The 21,185-nt window shown below is 42.6% G+C and overlaps 1 protein-coding gene across 1 annotated transcript in view; it reads right to left on the reverse strand.

Annotated features, from left to right (window-relative positions):
- The window catches only part of LOC124776033 (IQ and ubiquitin-like domain-containing protein), a 67,314-nt gene that overhangs the window by 15,418 nt on the left and 30,711 nt on the right, over positions 1–21,185 (reverse strand). The window contains exon 3 of the mRNA XM_047250873.1: positions 489–671. Coding sequence (XP_047106829.1) covers positions 489–671 — 183 coding nt within the window. The remainder of the gene's footprint in view (positions 1–488; positions 672–21,185) is intronic.

The following is a 21,185-nucleotide window of genomic DNA, read 5'->3' on the forward strand; positions in this document are numbered from 1 at the left end:
TCACGACAGTAAAACTAGAGTGATTTGGACTTATACTAAAGGATGACTAATATTTCTTATCGTGTGACATGTATGGAACAGAAATTAGTCACAACGTCGATTCGCTCGAAATCCTAGCTCCAAAATCACTGCCATCTCTGGTTTCCGCTCTTTGCGAAGAATGGGCTGCCATTCTTCCACGACCTTCAAACATTTCATTAAAAATGTACCCAGCAGATTTCAAGCAGTCATAAACTGAACTGGAACGTGGACTAATAATATTGACAGCAGAACTCTCCACTATGCACAATGTATTTCTTGTAGAGTCTCGCACTGGAATTCGTTGAGCATTTCTGTAAAACTCTGGCGCTGATTAAACAAATCAGTGACGACAAGCGGAGCCCTTCTTAGAATCTTCTCTATATCTCGCATGAAATGAACTTCTTAATGTTTGTGGTAAACCGCCGTGCCGTAGCTTGTACAGGTGCGGATGCAGGGTGAGGACAAACCTTGTGGCTTGTGACGCGCACGTGGGCGCGGGCTTCCGCGTCTGTGAGCAGGACACAGTTCCAGGGCGCCCAGTCTTTGCCCACGTCCCAGCGAGACATCCGCAGGTCGCGCACGATCTTGTTCTCACTGAGGATGGACCGCGCGTGCCAGATGTTCGTCACCAGGTAGTGGAAGTCGTCCTCCTGCCACACAACGACACCAGCCCTCTCAATATTTTTATCAGTTTAAATACATTACCCTCCATATGTTTGGAAACACATGCTGCCCATTACAGAAGAGCAACATGGGAGTGGTATGTGTGTGTTATTGACTGTAATAAAGAATAACATGCTCAAAGAACGATTAACAATGATACTTACAGTATTGTACAGATAAATATTGTACATTTACATACATATTGGTATTGCTCAGCTTTATATAAACTGATTTACCTGTCCAAGCAGGTCTACTAAAAACGCTGGGTGGCGCCAGTAGCGGCGCGACTGTGTAGAAGTACGTTGTTTACAATTCGGTTCGGTTGTAGTTCCGTTTGTAATCAGTCCCCGAGACTTAGAACTACTTAAACTTAGCTAACCTAAGGACATCACACACATCCATGCCCGAGGCAGGATTCGAACATGCAACCGTAGCAGCAGCGCGGTTCCGGACTGAAGCGCCTAGAACAACTCGGCTACAGCGGCCGGCGAAGATAGTACACATGCAGCGCAAGTAATAGAAAATGGCCCCAAAATGCCAGATTCATAATGTTTCATGAGTAAAGATAATAATTACGCACCAGTAAGGCAACACAGTTCGACAAATATCAAAGAAACGGAAGATTTCCGTCAGTAGAGTTGTCAAGGCCATAAAGCGACATCGGGGTACAGGCTCCTACGATATTCGTCCTCGCTCAGCAGCAGTCAGGAAAATAGCAGAACACCAGGAAAAGTGAAACTTCCTGGCAGATTAAAACTGTGTGCCCGACCGAGACTCGATCTCGGGACCTTTGCCTTTCGCGGGCAAGTGCTCTACCAACTGAGCTACCGAAGCACGACTCACGCCCAGTACTCACAGCTTTACTTCTGCCAGTACCTCATGTCCTACCTTCCAAACTTTACAGAAGCTCTCCTGCGAACCTTGCAGAACTAGCACTCCTGAAAGAAAGGATATTGCGGAGACATGGCTTAGCCACAGCCTGGGGGATGTTTCCAGAATGAGATTTTCACTCTGCAGCAGAGTGTGCGCTGATATGAAACTTCCTGGCAGATTAAAACTGTGTGCCCGACCGAGTACCGGCCGTGAGTCGTGCTTCGGTAGCTCAGTTGGTAGAGCACTTGCCCGCGTAAGGCAAAGGTCCCGAGTTCGAGTCTCTGTCGGGCACACAGTTTTAATCTGCCAGGAAGTTTCATATCAGCGCACACTCCGCTGCAGAGTGAAAATCTCATTCTGGAAACATCCCCCAGGCTGTGGCTAGCCATGTCTCCGCAATGTCCTTTCTTTCAGGAGTGCTAGTTCTGCAAGGTTCGCAGGAGAGCTTCTGTAAAGTTTGGAAGGTAGGAGACGAGGTACTGGCAGAAGTAAAGCTGTGAGTACCGGCCGTGAGTCGTGCTTCGGTAGCTCAGTTGGTAGAGCACTTGCCCGCGTAAGGGAAAGGTCCCGAGTTCGAGTCTCGGTCGGGCACACAGTTTTAATCTGCCAGGAAGTTTCATATCAACGCACACTCCGCTGTAGAGTGAAAATTTCATTCTAGAAATATCCCCCAGGTTGTGGCTAAGCCATGTCTCCGCAATATCCTTTCTTTCAGGAGTGCTAGTTCTGCAAGGTTCGCAGGAGAGCTTCTGTAAAGTTTGGAAGGTAGGAGACGAGGTACTGGCAGAAGTAAAGCTGTGAGTACCGGGCGTGAGTCGTGCTTCGGTAGCTCAGTTGGTAGAGCACTTGCCCGCGAAAGGCAAAGGTCCCGAGTTCGAGTCTCGGTCAGGCACACAGTTTTAATCTGCCAGGAAGTCTCATATCAGCGCACACTCCGCTGTAGAGTGAAAATCTCATTCTGTAAACCAGGAAAAGTATTTGATAATGACTAGAAACGGTAAAGATTCGAAATTGTCCGTGAATTGACTGCAGAACAAAACGCAACTAAGGATACATCAGTGAGTGAGACAACAGTGAGACGCCTCCTGGCCGATAACAATCTCCAGGTTTATGTAGCAGCAAGGGCGCCATTGTTGGGGCGCGTGAATTCCTAAGGGATCAAACTGCTGAGATCATCGGTACCGTTGTTGCAGCCTGTTAAGAGGAAGAAAAGATTTAAATAGGCTACAACACACCAACATTGGATAGCAGGAGACTGGGGCAGAGCCTTATTCTCTCATGAATCCAAATTCGAAATATTTGGAAGTAAACGCAGTCAATTCGCACGCCGTTTACCTCATGAACGCTTGTATCCTCAGTGTGTTGAAAAATGGCTCTGAGCACTATGGGACTTAACATCTGAGGTCATCAGTGCCCTAGACTTAGAACTACTTAAACCTAACTAACCTAAGGACCCCACACACCCATGCCCGAGGCACGATTCGAACCTGCGACCGTAGCAGCAGCGCGGTTTCGGACTGAAGCGCCTAGAACCGCACGGCCACAACGGCCGGCCCTCAGAGTGTAATTGGAACTGTGAAGCATGGAGGGTGTTCTGTGATTGTATGTGGATCTTTCGGAGGGAAAAATGTTGGACATTTGCTGAAAGTACATGAAAAAATGAACCAAAAGAATTATCATGCCGTTATCCAGCGACATGTCAAGATATGTGGTTTGCGTCTGACTGGCAAAGAGTTACTCCTGCAGCAAGACAAAGACCCGAAAAATACATTCCGCTTGTGTCAGAACTATGTGAAATCTCTAGAGGTTCAGAAAATTCTGAAAAACAAGGAACGGCCTCTCTCGCCCGTACTATTGGGTAAGCTGGACAAGAGGATCCGAAAACGGGGAGTCATAAGTGAGGTACACTAGTGGGAAGTCCTGCAGCAAGAATGGAGACTAATTCTAACTGAAACGCTGGCAAAATTGACCCAACGCATATCGAGTGTATGTAAGGCAGTGTAAGCGTGGCTATTTTGGGGAATCTAAAATTTAATAGTTGCATTTACCTATGAATTGTTTGAGCTTCAAAACATTTAGAAAACAATTAAATGCAGTTTTATAATGTATTTTCTTCCCATTGTCCACAGTCCCTTGGTGTTTCCAAACTTATGGAGGGTACTTTATATACAACGACAGTCATATCTAACATATATGTAACTACTAAAAAGTTTGTGAAGTGCTCACATGGAACGAAAAAACTTGAAGAGTTCCTGGAACAGTTATATTCTATCCATCCTAATTTAAATTCGCAATGGCATTTCAAAAAATGATCAACTACATTTCCTAGAGTTGTTGGTTAAGAGAAGACTAGGGAAATCCCTGAGCTCGCGATGAGCTCTAACCCCACGCCTCGAGGCATCCGTCACAAAGAAATTCGATGCTAAAGACAGTTCCACTGAGATCAAACACTTTCAGACAAGGAGATCATAACCGGAGAATTACAACACATATCAATAGCGTTCCAGAGGAATGGGTACTGAGATCGGCAAATCGAGCGATCTTCGCAGTCAAAATCAAAAACGACTGAGAAAAGAGTTGACTGAGACAGGCAAAGAACCTTATGCTGACTCAACATCTGGTAAAAGCGGTAGACTCCTACAGAAACACTACACCCAGCGTACTTCGCTCCAGTCAACATACATGAAAACTTTTATGTGTATTGTTAAAGACACTCGAGGTCTCCAAAAGCCTAGTATGTACGGCATTCCATGCGAATGTGGCATATCTTATATGGGGCAGACTATTTGTAGGCTAAAGGAACACCTAGAAGTTAAACAATAGAGCGGATCTGCTTCAAACCAAGAAGGATACAAACTAGGGCACATGACTATTTGTATGTATAAATTCAAATATAAAAACAAATATATTTTAATATGTGTATCCTCTCGTTGTATAAGAATAATCCTGCTCCTGCTCGTTCTTTTTATTATTCTGGGTGCCTTGGAAAGACATGGTACTGCAAAGTGAGGGTACCACAGGGTAAGATAGTACAGATAGTGAGTATATGGTGTACACCGTAGAAGTGAACTTATGAGAGTGTAAAATTGTGAAAATATGAAGATGAATTTGTAAATTTCGTGTGGACATCAAAGTGTTGTTATTCATGTTTTATCTCGTATAGCTTACGTTAAGGAAATTTTCGTTTGTTGTTGGATATTTATCTAAGGGTGATAAATTACATTTTGACTAAATTAGATGAGTAGACGTTATGTTATATGTAGTAATGTAATTTACATTATGTATGCTCCGACTAAAAAATTCCGTGGAAATTGTTTCCAGATGGATTATAAAGGCCCGCATCTCGTGGTCGTGCGGTAGCGTTCTCGCTTCCCACGCCCGGGTTCCCGGGTTCGATTCCCGGCGGGGTCAGGGATTTTCTCTGCCTCGTGATGGCTGGGTGTTGTGTGCTGTCCTTAGGTTAGTTAGTTTTAATTAGTTCTAAGTTCTAGGCGACTGATGACCTCAGCAGTTGAGTCGCATAGTGCTCAGATCCATTTGAACCATTTTTTTGGATTATAAAGAAATGAAAACAGTAGGAGAGAGATACAAAACATCAGCGGCACATCCGACTGAAACAACCAAATAAATCAGTTGTCGCCGTAGACCGCCGGGGACGACCTCGCACATAACCACGAAATGAAATACTACGAAATCAGTAATGTGATGCAAATGCCATGTTTCTGCGACAGTATAACTAAGAAGTCTATCGAAATGAGGATGCCGGCCGAAGTGGCCGAGCGATTCTAGGCGCTACAGTCTGGAACCGCGCGACCGCTACGGTTGCAGGTTCGAATCCTGCCTCGGGCATGGATGTGTGTGATGTCCTTAGGTTTGTTAGGTATAAGTAGTTCTAAGTTCTAGGGGACTGATGACCTCAGATGTTAAGTGCCATAGTGCTCAGAGCCATTTCAACCATTTCTTTTTTTAAATTAGGATGTCGGAAACTCTAATAAACACGGATGGATGTTTCAATTTGAACGGAACTTGGGGTCTCTATGCCGATCCCTCGGCCATCACATCCACCTGAACTGGGAAATGTTGCCAGAGCGTAACCTTCAGTTCATAAGACTCCATACAAGACTGACGTCGTTTTGAAGTCGTACGCTCTATGGAAGACGAAACGACCTGGCTATCGACTTTCGTAACCGTTCGGTTCACAACACGTGAAGCGAAAGGCAACGTTCAAAGCAATAACGCTCACTTCAAGTAGAGAGAACTCAAAGTTACACTTTGTCGTTAATGCAGGATACGGTGACCTCGAAGCTACAGTGCTTTTAAATTTGTAAAGTTCTGCATTCTTGTGGACTGGGCTGTGAATAGGGGAGAGATTGAAGTATTGGCAACAATTAACTCTGAAAGTTATTGAAAAAGTAAATAAGAATCCTAAAACGCCTTCATCAACCCCGAAAGTGAAACGACTTACTGATTTACACGTAAAAAGAATTACATAAAATAAAAAGGCTGAAGCCAGCCAGTACTGAATCCAGTAACGCATATACACTGTGTGATCAAAAGTATTCGGACACCCCCCCAAAAACATAGATTATCATCTTAGGTGCATTGTGCTGTCACCTACTGCCAGGTATTCCATATCAGCGAGCTCAGTAGTCATTAGACAACGTGAGAGAGCAGAATGGGGAATTCGCGGAACTCACGGACTTCGAACGTAGTCAGGTGATTGGGTGTCACTTGTGTCATACGTCTGTACGCCAGATTTCCACTCTCCTAAACATCCCTAGGTCCACTGTTTCCGATGTGATAGTGGAATGGAAACGTGAAGGGACACGTACAGGACAAAAGCGTACAGGCCGACCTGTCTGTTGACTGACAGAGATCGCCGACAGTTGAAGAGGGTCGTAATGTGTAATAGGCAGACATCTATCGAGACCATTACACAGGAATTCCAAACTGCATCAGAATCCACCGCAAGTACTATGACAGTTAGGCGGAGGTGAGAAAACTTGGATTTCATGGTCGAGTGGCTGCTCATAAGCCACACATCACGCCTGTAAATGACAAACGACGCCTCGCGCTTGGTGTAAGGAGCGTAAACATTGGACGATTGAACAGTGGAAAAACGTTGTGTGGAGTAACGAATCACGGTACACAATGTGGCGAACCGATAGCAGGGTGTGGGTATGGCGAATACCCAGTGAATGTCATCTGCCAGCGTGTGCAGTGCCAACAGTAAAAATCGGAGACGATGGTGTTATGGTGTGGTCGTGTTTTTCATGGAGGGGGCTTGCACCCCTTGTTGTTTTGCGTGGCACTATCACAGCACAGACCTACATTGATGTTTTAAGCACCTTCTTGCTTCCCACTGTTGAAGAGCAATTCGGGGATGGCGCTTGCATCTTTCAACACCATCGAGCACCTGTTCATAATGTACAGCCAGTGGCGGAGTGGTAACACGACATTAACATCCCTGTAATGGACTGGCCTGCACAGAGGTATTAAAATCCATGGAGAAGAAATAAAAACTTTGAGGTTCGCCGATGACATTGTAATTCTGTCAGAGACAGCAAAGGACTTGGAAGAGCAGTTGAACGGAATGGATAGTGTCTTGAAAGGAGTAGTAACAGTAAGATCAACCAGGGCATTTATAAGACAAAAAGCTTATTGCAGTTATAGAAGCAAAACACATTAGCGAATTATGTAAAAAATGGATCTACAAAGCTACATTACAGGTCAATGAATGTAACAAAACTTATATCTCTGGCTACAAATGGCGTGAAACTTAGACTGGGATACCACAGACATAAAACTTAGACTTCTGGCTAGTGGCGACATAAACAAGAGTATGACAGTTCGTAAGTTAAATCTGTAGTAGACCTACTTACATTTCAGCGAACCATCGCTTGCTGTAATGAATAGGGCATGTTTGTACCCCCATCTTGTGTTTTGAAGGGAAAAAAATGAAAAGGCCGAGTACAAGGACGGTATGCCGCCGGGTTCCACGATTTTAATGTGACAAAAGTCGGCGTATGTAACAACTGATATTTTTCTTCTGTGGCTAAGGAACCATTTTGCACCGAGGAAGCCTGAGGGAACATTGTGCTTATTTTGGATGGACACAGCTCTCATTGCAGCAGCGTGGATACAGTAGAGTTTGCAGAAGAAAAAAAACATAATTTTGTTCTGTCTACCCAGCCACACCACACACTATCTGCAGCCGCTAGACAGAGCATTTTTTAAAGCTCTGAAATCCTATTATTTCAGTAGTTGTAATTCGTACATTAAAATAAATCCAAATAGAAAAATTTCCAGACTAGTGTTCGGAGGACTGCTTACAAAGGCATGGGTACAAGCAGCTACGACTGAGAATGCAATATCGTGGTTCGGAAGCACAGAAATCATCCCGTTTAATCCTGATGTCATCCCCGAATACGCGTTTTTAACATCAGCTGCAGATCAACATCAGGAAGACATCGAACGACATGAAAACAGACCTACTTCACCTCGACCAAGTTGTTCGCACTGGCAGGAGATACCTAATCCCTCGGAAGAAGCAACTGCAGACGTAGATAACGATCAGGGACTTCAACACATACAAGCTTCACCACAACGGGGCTGTTCGCAACGGGCGGAAAATCCACAGGAAAACATGCAGTTTTCATCAGAAGCAACAGATATGACCTCGATAGTAGCAACAGAATAATCTCAAATAACCCCTGGCAAACTCTTGGACCGTATTTCGCCGATACCTATCCTAGATAAAGTTGCATCTGCAAGGAAGAAGTCCAGAGCTTTAGCTGAGGTTTTGACTTCTCCAGAAAACATCGATAACCTGCGAAACAAGAACGACAAAATGAGTCAGTGGAGAGGAGAGCAAATGCTAAAAAGAGGACCAAAGGAGAAACCGTAGCCAAAGGAAAAACCGTAACCAAAGGAAAAATCGTAACCATAGAGACTACCAAGGGAAGTATCGAAAAGAAGCAGCCTAAGAAACGAAAAGCGTCTGCCACTGACACCGAATCCGACTCGTCGCTGGATATCCAACTGCAAGACGATGATGACGACGCGGATGATGAAGAGTGTTGTTGTGTAGAGTGTGGTGAACTGTACAGTTGCACTTAAGAGGATGTGGATTGGATCAAATGTATCAGCTACCAACGTTGGCTGCATGAAGACTGTTCAAAATATGAATCTGTGTGTGACGTATGTGGCAAAAAGCAGGGGAAAATAAGTTCACCATTTCACCCAAAGGGCATTCGCCATTTCACCCATATACATGGGTGAAATGGTGAAATTGATAAAAATAAGTATTGTTTTTTTTAACTTTTGTAGTGCCTTAAAGAGGATGTGGTACTGTTAATGTGTTACTTATGTATTTTGTGAAAGGAGAGTGTTTTTATTTTGTTTAAATAAACAATTTCTTGTCTTCTACGAGGCTCAAATTTTGTGTTCACCATATCACCCTGATTTTCCCTACATAGAACTGTCAGGCAACTAGAACAAACGGGCACAACAGATCCACGCCCCTGTCATAGATACGGAGTTCCAAAGACGTTAACTCAGGTGGTGCAAAACGAATCTTTTAGAACAAGTGTCAGAGGTAGGCTTCCAAACCCTTCTCTTGCTCCTTCATGCCCCCACCAAAGTGTAACAAATAAAATGCTACCGAAGCCTCAACTTATAGGTAAACAAGATGTGAAGGTCGTCAGAAGGCGATTGAACTTCGACAACACACGGAAAAAAACAATAGTTTACTGCGTGGTTGGACTCCAGGCAGCGAATACACATAACAAAAATGGTTCAAATGGCTCTGAGCACTATGGGACTGAACCGCTGTGGTCATCAGTCCCCTGGAACCTAGAACTACTTAAACCTAACTAACCTAAGGACATCACACACATCTGTGTCCGAGGCAGGATTCGAAACTGCGACCGTAGTGGTCGCGCGGTTCCAGACTGTAGCGCCTAGAACCGCTCGGCCACTCAGGCCGGCGAATACACATAACACCTCGATTCACGGCACCTGGTTCGGTCGCCGAAATATTGAGCACAAAATGGAAACAGGAACGCAGCTGAACAACCAGAAGTACACCATTAACTAAACTCCATTATGTTCAGAGGCCACGCGATGTTGACGTGAACAGCCATAAGGGGAATCGGATAGAGCTCCTCGCATGGCACTTGACCGCTCAGCTGCTGGCGTGTGAAGAGATGGGGAGGAAGTGCCATTGTGAGACTGAGCAGTATAAGATCGCAAGTATCTCCACAGAAAGAACTACAAAGTGACTATATTTTTTATTTATTCTCGTATAAGAAACATCCATATTATACATAGTCATGACTGTATTAGTTTTGCCCAAAACTTGGCTATTGGAAAAAGTGAATTTTCTGTTCCTTGATCAAATTCATCTTCTATGAAGGAGGCTGGATACAATCGACACTGAAGCATATGATGAACAGTCCGGCCTTCTCTGCAGTCTCACGGAATATATGTTGATCAGAGTAACCTTTGATCTGCAAACTGCAGATCTCAGTCTATTCAGGGCCTATCAAGTCGTCCATTTCTCATCATGGCTAAAAACTCTTTTCCAGCCAGAGGGAAGACAGGTCGTAGGCCTAGCTCAACCTAGCTTTTTTGGCAGTGGTTCTAAGTGCCGTCGATGTTCTAAGAAACTCCACCTTGACATCAGTCGTAGCCACAATATTTATTTCCCCTTTTTTTCAGAAAATAAGTTCTTAACTGGATTTATATCATATCTAGTTGATCTTCGTTATATATATATGCTGGCCATCAAGAGTTTAGATTTGCTACCGTTCATTTTAAACTCCTGTTATTTTAACATTGTTGTGAACCTCAGTATGTTTTTCTGGCAGCCATTATATCAACACAGTAGACTATAGCAAGATAGGAATACCTACAAAGCTTTTATGGACTGAGTAAGGGGATTTAATGTTGTTGACTGGAAAAGCTCTTGAAAGCTAAACCAAGGAACTAGAATAGCTGAAGGTTTGCTTACAATGACTCCTCGTTAAATGCAGAATCTTCTAGTTTTAACAGTCAAAACAGATAGTACAGAAATTCGTTTCTACAGTGCTAAATAAAAGAACGACACACCGACAGAATATCCTGCTTGAACGTTCACTGTAGGAAATAACTAACGCTATTCTAGATTCACTGTGAAATTTCTTAGCTAAACGGATAACGTATTTTGTGAGTAACGTTGTGTTTTATTGTACAGCGTCGTACAAAGTAATCTTGGTACTGGAGACAAATGAGAATCATGTCTTCACAAATGAAATAGAAATCCCTTTACCGTAGAAATGACACACTGTAACACATGAGACTGCTATATAATTTATTTTTAATTGTACGATAGATTTAAGTCAGAGCCCATTGCCCAGTACATTATGGATAACGGACAATGTTGTACAACAGGTACTAGAAAATAGTCGCTGATCGAAACTGGTCGTACACTTAAAAGAAAATTATACGGCAGCTCCATTCGCTACAATATCTCATTCTTAGGAATTATCAAAATTGTGAAACACAATCAAAAATGGTTCAAATGGCTCTGAGCACTATGGGACTTAACATCTGAGGTCATCAGTCCCCTAGAACTTAGAGCTACTTAAACCTAACTAACCGAAGGACATCACACACATCCATACCCGAGGCAGGATTCGAACCTGCGACCGTAGCAGTCGCGCGGTTCCAAACTGAAGGGCCTAGAACCGCTCGGTCACAGTGGCCGGCCGAAACACAATCGACAAAAACTACTTTTATCTGTTTTATACATTAGTAATTATGTGAGCAAGTATATTACAAATTTTAGTATGGAATTTATGAACCTAACCTAACCTAACCTAAACGCATGTAACAGAAAGAAAAGTAATTACTTTTGTCTCATCCATGTTTCGCTCCTACGTGTTTTTGAAATTCCTAACATCATGAGTTACGCGAGTATTTTGAGAAAGTGTGTCACATGCTCTATACAGTGCACAAACCAAGCTAGACTTTTTAAGAATAGGTGCGCCATCTTCCGCTGTCCGTTCACGTTTAACATTTCTGTCCATATGTGATGCTCTGCAGATTTATTCAAATGACTTGCTAAAAAATGTCACAGTTACTCGCAGTAGCGTAAGGTGATGTAATTTCTTCAGGTTTCAACCTGCTTCTCGTCTAAGAAAGCACTAGACGTCAAACTGTCAATATACGTCAGTTGCAGCAGCTTGTGAGTATACTTCTTTGTCATCCTCATTCAGTAAACAGGTGCTGAAAACATCGCCTTGTCTTTCTCGAGAAATCGCAGCTGATTCATTGATTCCGAGAATGCTGTTTCTTTTAATTTTTCTGTGAATTTTTGTTTTATTTTCAGCCTTCAGCACGCGGTACTCATCAATCATATGTTGATTTAATTTCTCTCGGTACCTATTTCTTATCTCATTAGTGGCAGGTGAAACCTTTCACCATCCCTATTTTTACAATTCGCATAATTTTCCAAACATCTACGGACCCTAAAATATGAACGATATCCGTTCATGATACAGACAGATTACATGGCGAAATAGCCTTCAGCACGCGGTACTCATCAATCATATGTTGATTTAATTTCTCTCGGTACCTATTTCTTATCTCATTAGTGGCAGGTGAAACCTTTCACCATCCCTATTTTTACAATTCGCATAATTTTCCAAACATCTACGGACCCTAAAATATGAACGATATCCGTTCATGATACAGACAGATTACATGGCGAAATAAAATTAATCAGTTTTTATTTTATTCCAGTCAGCCAGCAGAAACATCTGCACTTTTTCTCTTACTGACTTCTCGCTATGCGGAATGCCTTTGTCAGTCAGCTTTTATTTTTGAGACCCAATCGAAATTCAGAATTACGAGGGTCACTCCAAAAGAAATGCACACTATTTTTGTAAAAATACAGTTTTCATTCTGCATGTGTGCAAGTTTTACAGTGTGTAGATACATCCTTCCCACTTGTTTTCAAACTTAGTTCAACCTGTTCCCGTCAGTGGCGCCGTCACAGCATGTCTTCAAGATGGCTGCTACACTTGACGTTTGTCAGAAGCAACGTGCTGTCATAGAATTCTTGTGCTGTGAAAACGAGCCTGTGGGAGACATCCACAACAGCGTATGGAGATGCTGCTGTCGATCGCAGTACAGTTAGTCGGTGGGAAAGCAGGTTATGTGATGAAAGCGGGCACGGCAATATTGAGGATTGTCCTCGCAGCGGCAGGCCTCGTACTGCACACACTCCAGACAATGTGCAGAGAGTTAACGAATTGGTGACTGCTGACACACGCATCACAGTGAAAGAATTGTCACGCTACGTTGGGATAGGGGAAGGAAGTGTTTGCAGAATACTGAAAGTGTTGGCGTTAAAAAGGGTTTGTGCCAGGTGGATTCCCAAGATGTTGACAGTGGCTCACAAAGAAACAAGAAAAACAGTATGCAGCGAAACTTTTGGAATAGTGCGAGAATGGTGGAGATGAATTTCATGGAAGAATTGGGACAGGTGATGAAACATGGCTCCATCATTTTTCACCAGAGACGAAGAGGCAATCAATGGAGTAGCATCATGCAAATTCACCCAAGAAAAAAAATTCAAAACCACACTTTCTGCTGGAAAAGATATGGCTGTGGTTTTTTTTTCGATTCCGAAGGACTCTTGCTTGTGGACATCATGCCAGGTGGAACCTCTATAAATTCTGATGCATATGTGACGACACTGAAGAAACTTCAAGCTTGACTGAGTCGTGTTCGACCACATCGGCAAAAGCAGGATGTTTGCTGTTGCACGACAATGCACGGCCACATGTCAGTCAAAAAACCATGGAAGCGATCACAAAACTCGGATGGACTACACTGAAACACCCGCCTTACAGTCCTGACTTGGCTCCATGTGACTATCATCTCTTTGGGAAACTGAAAGATTCTCTTCGTGGAACAAGGTTTGAAGATGATGACTCCCTTGTGCACGCTGCTAAACAGTGGCTCCAACAGGTTGGTACAGAATTTTACCGTGCGGGTATACAGGCGCTGGTTCCAAGATGGCGTAAGGCAGTTGAGAGGGATGGAAATTATGCGGAGAAATGAAAATATTGTTCCTAAAGGACGTATCTACACACTGTAAAACTTTCAAACATGTAGAATAAAAGAAGGATTTTAAAAAAATAGTGTGCATTTCTTTTGGAGTGACCCTCGTATTTCACCCATTCGTACTGAAACGTAGTGATGGCTGCAACATTCTCCTGTGTCTAATAGTATCCAGTCAGAGAACTCTTAGCCTCAACGTACATCACTGAGTGAGACAATGTGGCATGTCAGTTGAAGAGCGAGTCAGATCTCCGTCCATTTACCTTATTTCGATTCCCCACTGTTTTCCTAGATCACGTAAGATGATGACGATATTGCTCCTCTAAAGTGGCCTTAGCCAATTTTCTTCCCCAAACTTGTTCAATGCAAGCTTCTACTCTGCTTTTAGTGACTTCAAACACAACGGGACATTAAAATCCTAATGTTCCTCTCAACTTTCATTTTAGGATGTGTGTTTATTTCAGTTTGACAAATTGCAACAAGCTTCCATGTTTTCTTAAGTTTCGTCAGTTTCTTCGAGCGTGGGTACACAGTTTGCCAGCTTGGCTTCCGACAATTAATTATAGTTGAATTTCCAAATTACCATGTCCCCTCCAGTCCAAGTAGACGAGGTGATATTCCAAAAGGCAGACCAAGGGGAAAATGGTACATGCATTGCACTGAAGAAAACTTCTGCCTCCTAGAAGACAAATAATCAGTCATTGCAGTGCTGATAAACCGAACTCATGCATGTGTTACGCATCGTTTCTGACTCTTTGGCCAGCTTAGTAGACCAAGATAAGCGAAACGTATCTGACAATGTGTTCTGTCGCCGATCGCTGGGCACTGACTAATGAAACACTCATTATAGCCATGGGCGGCTCGCCTTCATATTCCAATATGGCTACTGAAGGGTTATGCTGGACATATAACACATGGACCCTATGGAGTCATGATCGCAGATGAAGACTGCTATAAATTGCAGATGTCACTGACAACAAGCCAGCGGTCAGTCATATGGCTCCTTCCCCAGCCGTCCCATACCATGTTCCAACAAAGCGACGAGCATCCACATTACATGTGGGGCATGATTTCTTAGCAGAATACAGGGTGTACATGATAACTTATAACGTACCATGGTGGTTTAGGGGAAGTATAGACGAACAATTCTATATACAGGGTGTTCAAACAAAAGTGTCGCATACTTTGACAGGTGGCAGTACTCACCGAAACAAGAAAAATAAGATGATAATTAAATGGACACCCTAGCTGCTAACAGGTGTTGATATACTTCATTGGGGACACGTTGAAAATGTGTGCCCCGACCGGGGCTCGAACAAGGCGCACTATGAATGTAGTGGTGTGGACATGTTGGGAATGTGGGTCTCATGGGGAGCGTGCAAGGGATAAGTCCCTGCAGGCACACTATCCTCTGTGCCCTCGGTGGCTCAGATGGATAGAGCGTCTGCCATGTAAGCAGGAGATCCCGAGTTCGAGTCCCAGTCAGGGCACACATTTTCAACATGTCCCCAATGAAGTATATCAACGTCTGTTGGCAGCTAGGGTGTCCACTTAATTATCATTTCATTTCTAGCAAAGCTGCGTGGTCATGAGCGGTAGCTGTTCTTTCGGGAACAGATACTACCGTCATATACAGTATAAGAAAAATAAGTCCAGCACACAAGGGTCCCCGAGAATGCATACTTTCTAAGTCCAATAACCATGGGTTTGGAAATGCATACTTTCTGCGATAAACACGTGTTTAAAGGAGATGTTCAACATTTCGTCCATTCATGACAATGCACCCCTCTACCTTCCGCCATAAGGAATGACACACCCTTTGAAGTGTACCTGGTTGTTGTATCTGCTGACATGCACTGAATGTCCATCCCTGTAGTGTCCACACATCATTGATTGGCACGGCGCAGGCCAATTCCTTCAAGTGTCCCCATGACCAAAAGTGTCCCCCTGAGGTCTGGGAAAAAAGCAGTCCGAGGTATGCCCCTCCTTCCTCATACCCCCACCCTCACGCTATCGTGCATGAACCACATTTGCATTCGTTGCTGCAATGCAAGGTAGGCAATCCATAATGAGAAAGTCCAGATAATTCGCCCCAGTTAACTTATGTGGCAGGACGTATGGCCCTACTAATCTATCGCCAAGTATGCCTGCCCATACGTTGATGGAGAGTTGGTCTTGCTGCCCTCTTTCCTGAATTGCTTGGGGATTTACGCTACCTTATATGCTGGTTATGGAAATCCACAGCACCATCTCTTGTGAACCCTGCCTCATCGGTACGCGAAGTCTTGGATGTGAACAGTGGATTCGCGGCATTCTTCTGCAACAGCCATTGACAGAAGCGCCGTCTGCCATGATGATCCTGTGGCCTTAGGGCCTGAACGCCCTGTGGATGATATGGGAACAGCAATTGTTCATGAAGTACCCCCCCCCCTTCCTCCCCAGATTAGATAGTGAGATATGCCTTCTGATGCTGCTAATCGTCGCACGGTGGTACGAGAGGCTTCTTCACCGCACGTAGCATATGCACCTCCATGTCAGGTGGGTGGTCTGCGTGGGGCCTTCCACTGTCAGTCTTCCGAGATGCAAGGGTAACTGTGTCCCTCAGACGCTAGAAAAGTATGACGAACAGCTTATCAGAGGGCATTTGTACTGTGGATATTTTTCAGCGTAAAGGACACGGGCCCGCAGGCTACGTCCATGCTAAACCATCAGCCACTTCTATTGTCCATTGCTAACAAGTGGTGGTAGAGAGAAAATGCAAATTTACTACACCATTTGTACGTATAACAGCGTAATAACAGTAAATACATAAGTGAATTCGCGTTTGGAAGAAAGTAAAACACCATGATACGCACCCCGAGTTGACAGTGCTGCATAATAAGGTACACAAACAACGAAAACTGACGCAGCCTACGACACGACTCGCATCACAAAACTGACTGCGGACCACGTAATGGTAGGCAGAGTACTGTGAGTAAGACATTATAAATCCTGCCGACAGATCTGATGGAGCACCAACGCAACGTCTGTGCTAATATCCGCAACCGAGCGTCGTACAGCCCTTCCTGTAAACACGTGATTTTCTCGGGAAGCGCGCGAATCCCGACCCATGTTTATTGTACTTATTTTTCTTGTTTGGATGAGTACTACTACCTCTTAAAGTATTCTACAGTTTTTTTAACACCTTGAAGGACACATAATCTATCGCGTCGAGAAACAAACTCAGATTGGCGTAAAAAAACCTTGTAAGCTGCAGCGCATGCGCGCTGCGCTATTTTTGTGTATTCTCGCCCTCTTATGCCACCAGCTCAGTCGGTCAGCTTTATAAAATTATTTCGTAAATTATGAAAAGAGCTAGTTTGCTTTTATTCGGCAGCATTAGTTTATTGTGTTAACCGGCTTTCGGCTTATGAGGCCATCATCAGACATTTACTGACTACTGTCGCCAAAGACGTTACAATGTTTGTAAACGACATTGGAAAAGAACTTACACATCTACACTGAAGCACAAACGCACAGTAAATGATATCTTTGACAGTGTGGTGGTAATGCAATGAAAAACTAAAAAGTTGAACAATAAACAAATATAAAGGGAGTAAACAGGAAAACTTTAATACAAAACTAAAAAAAACATGCCTGCATAACAGTTTATGTTAATACACAAAATCAATAAAATAAAATAAAATTAATACTTGACAAAGCTACTTCAGGAGGTATAAAACATGGAGAGTGGTATACAAGCCAATTAAAAGAAAGAATTACCATTTGTAACTACAGAATATATGAAGAACTTAAGCAGTATCAATAAGATAAACAGAAATGAATAAATGTAGGAAAATCGAAGAATGCGAGGGAACATACAGTAAATACCGGCTTTGAGAGTGTGGTGGTACTGCATTTTAAAAGTAAAAAGTTGAGCAATATACAAATATAAAGGTAGCATACAGGAAAAACATTAACACTGTACTCAAAAACTATGCCTATATAACAGGTTGCATTAAATAAATGAGCCAAGTAAAATAAAAACAGTGCCTGACGAGACAACTTCAAGAGGTATTAAACCTGGAAAATAAGTACCAATAAAAAGAAATACTTAACAATGGTAACTATATGGATCACATAGGCAAATTCAATACAATAAAAGAACTCAATGAATACAGGGAAATTGGGGAATATGTGGGAACATAAGTAATTTAAAATTTTCCCTGAGAGCAATGAAGGAAAAAGACTTTTGTAAAAATTATGTAAAAGCTAATTACGTTTACTATTCGATTTAACTTAGCTCTCACTAGCACAGCAGTCTCATAGTAAGGAGGTCACAAAAACAAAATGATTTAATTTTTAATTTTGCGCTGTTAAAATTCACAAAATTATGAAGTAAAACTTACAGAAACGTCAATTTTACAATTTGTAAGTACTAAAACGAGGCACATTTTAGTGAGAAAATGTGTGAACTTCAAGCGATTAAGACCGACTAGGACTTTGCCATAAGAGGGCGAGAAGATATTCAAAATCTCGTGCGGCGCACATGCGCTGTAGCCTAAATTCATTTTAGAGGTCAATTAGAGGTTTCTTCTGGCTTGACAGATTACAAGTGTCCAAAAAAAAAAAAAAAAAATTGTTCGTTTCCAGTTCCGCTACGTGACCGCGGTACGTTGTAAACAGTTGTGGCGGTTACAAGCAAAGTGGTGTAACTGACAAAAACGGATATTTGGAGACATGTGCACCGTATGGTAGTGGAAGAATCGATCTATGTGGTTGCAAAGGGATGTAGCTATATGTAGTGATTTTAACTACTTCCTATAAGTTGTGTGAAGAACTACTGAACAAGAAATTAATTTACTCATAGAGAGCTCGAAGAGGCGATCTGTACTGATTACTTACGAGAAGAAGAACTTCTTCGCCGAGATCGCTATAAAAAGCTTTATTGAGGATAACCGGTTTCGTTAAAACTAAGTTACCATGTAATAAAATTACAAGAAGTGCTAAAAATAGTTAAACAAGTAATGTTACATTAACCCATAGAAGAACCAAATGACAATATACCTTCATAAAGGTTACTACAAACATCCTGTGCCATTTACCTTTTTTTGACTGCAACGCTGAATAAGCGACAAACATAGTTACTAAAAAGAAAAATAATTTTTTAAAACTTACTATAAAAGCAGAAGCACTTGTAGTTTTGTAATAATATAACTCAAATATGGTAAATATGATGTGTAGGGTTTCTTTGCAATGTCCTGCCTTGAAGAAATCATCCAAAATATTTTATAAACATTTCAGGATTACTTATGCATATTTGGAATCATGATTGGTTTTAATTACATATTTGACGTTTACTGATAGAATCTATATACTACAGCGACACATATTGTGATTGTGGTCAGTTCGTCTCACAGGCTGGCTGTTGTCAGTCTTGTGGTGTCCTGGTAAGCATCACATGTTGTTACGGGAACGATGCTTTGTAATAACTTTTATGATGGTATGCTGTCATTTAGTTCTTCTATGGATTAATGTAGCATTATTTGTATAACAGTTTGTAGCACTTCTTGTAATTTTATTACGGATCTGAAGATTGTATCTTAGTTTTAACGAAACCGGTTATCTACGATAAAGTTTTTATTGGGATTTCAGCGAAGAAGTTCTTTTTCTCCTAAGTGAATAACAAGTGTTTTGGTTTTGGATCCAAAGAGATACACTCTCTTGCTCAAAATGTTTTGCAACGTGCTGTGATCAGGTGTTTCGGTGCGTTACAATTTGCCGGATTAGCAGCTGTTTTTGCAAAAAAAGCATTAAGAAGAACAGGATCATATTAATAAAAATGGAGATGATGAACAAACGTCATTAAGTTTTGCATTTATATCATTAGGCATGCCTCACTGAAGACCATTTACAAGTTCCTGATTTCCAGCCGCTCCTTTACGAAATGTTTTACAAAACCACCCTCAATTATGACAAAAATTTTGACTTCATTAACTTAAAAACGATCAAACCCAGGATGCCCAAGCTCAGTGACAATGTGGTTGAATGTACTGTCACCACCTGCCATATCAGCAAAGAAATATCAGAATCAGCAGCAGTTATTTCAGTTTGTTCTTCTTGTTTACCATCCATTCTACATATATCTTAAGCACAAATCGAAAACATCTCTTTCCAAATGACATAGGAGATAATTAGTAAGTAGAAGACCAAACACACAACTGATAATCGCCTAGTGACTTCTGATAATGCTATGTGGGACTTTATGTAATAAACGCATAGGCACTTTCCGTAATAAACACATTTGGGAGTATGTGTGTGTGTCTATGCTAAGAGTTTGCTTAAAAACTTATGTTTCTGTATGTAACATTGTTGATTCATTTCCCTTATCCATTCCATTGTATGTATAATCAATAAAAGTTATGTGCATAGACTAATGTAATAAATGAAAATGATACAGAATATTGTATCACATTGTTGTGGTTCATTCAAACCCTGATATTAATGTGATCCAAACGTAAGTAAGGGGAAGCTTTGGAGGCAGATAGTTTAAGTGCTAACAAGGTTGTTCAAACAAATTTCGGGCTTGCAGCCGGTCGCCGTTCAATACTTCGCACGATATTTCAACTGGGCACCTGTCAGTCATCTTCAGGTGAGCCGTCGCAGACTGTCGACAACGTCCTCCGTTCCGCAATATATAGCGTACTGTAATTATTCTGCGCATGCGTCGAAAACTTGATAGTTGAACCACACTGCCCGCCGGCAGCGCCCTCGCTGGTGGAATAGCGGAATGCAGTCGCCCTCTGCGTTGCTGTTTGCCACGGCCGTCGACGCACTCTGTCGTGTTCGATTTGAGCAAATCGTGGAGATGATGGGATTCCATGCACTGTGCAGCTGGTAGCCGCTGTCACGGTTTAACAGATTTTGTGGGATCAGTTAAGGACAATCTATTATTACGAATGGCCGGAATTTACAAGATACCGTGCCAATGTGGTATGGCTTACATAGGTCAAACCACACGCACCGTGAAAGAACGCTGCACTGAACATCAACGTTACACCCGCCTTTGGCAGCCAAGCAAGTCCGCTATTGCTGAACATTGTATTTCTACTGGACATTTAATGGAGTATGAGAAAACAATGATTTTGTCCACAGCAAAGTCTTTCTGGGACTCCATTATTAAAGAATCCGTAGAAATACAACTGGCGGAAAATCTGTTACACCGTGACAGCGGCTACCAGCTGGACAGTGCATGGAATCCCACCATCTCCACGATTTGCTCAAATCGAACACGACAGAGTGCGTCGACGGCCGTGGCAAACAGCAACGCAGAGGGCGACTGAGTTCCGCTATTCCACCAGCGAGGGCGCTGCCGGCGGGCAGTGTGGTTCAACTATCAAGTTTTCGACGCATGCGCAGAATAGTTACAGTACGCTATGTATTGCGGAACGGAGGACGTTGTCGACAGTCTGCGACGGCTCACCTGAAGATGACTGGCAGGTGCCCAGTTGTTTGAACACTCAATTCACCGGGAAAAT

The sequence above is a fragment of the Schistocerca piceifrons genome, chromosome 2 (assembly GCF_021461385.2).
Source record: "Schistocerca piceifrons isolate TAMUIC-IGC-003096 chromosome 2, iqSchPice1.1, whole genome shotgun sequence".
Lineage (NCBI taxonomy): Eukaryota > Metazoa > Arthropoda > Insecta > Orthoptera > Acrididae > Schistocerca > Schistocerca piceifrons.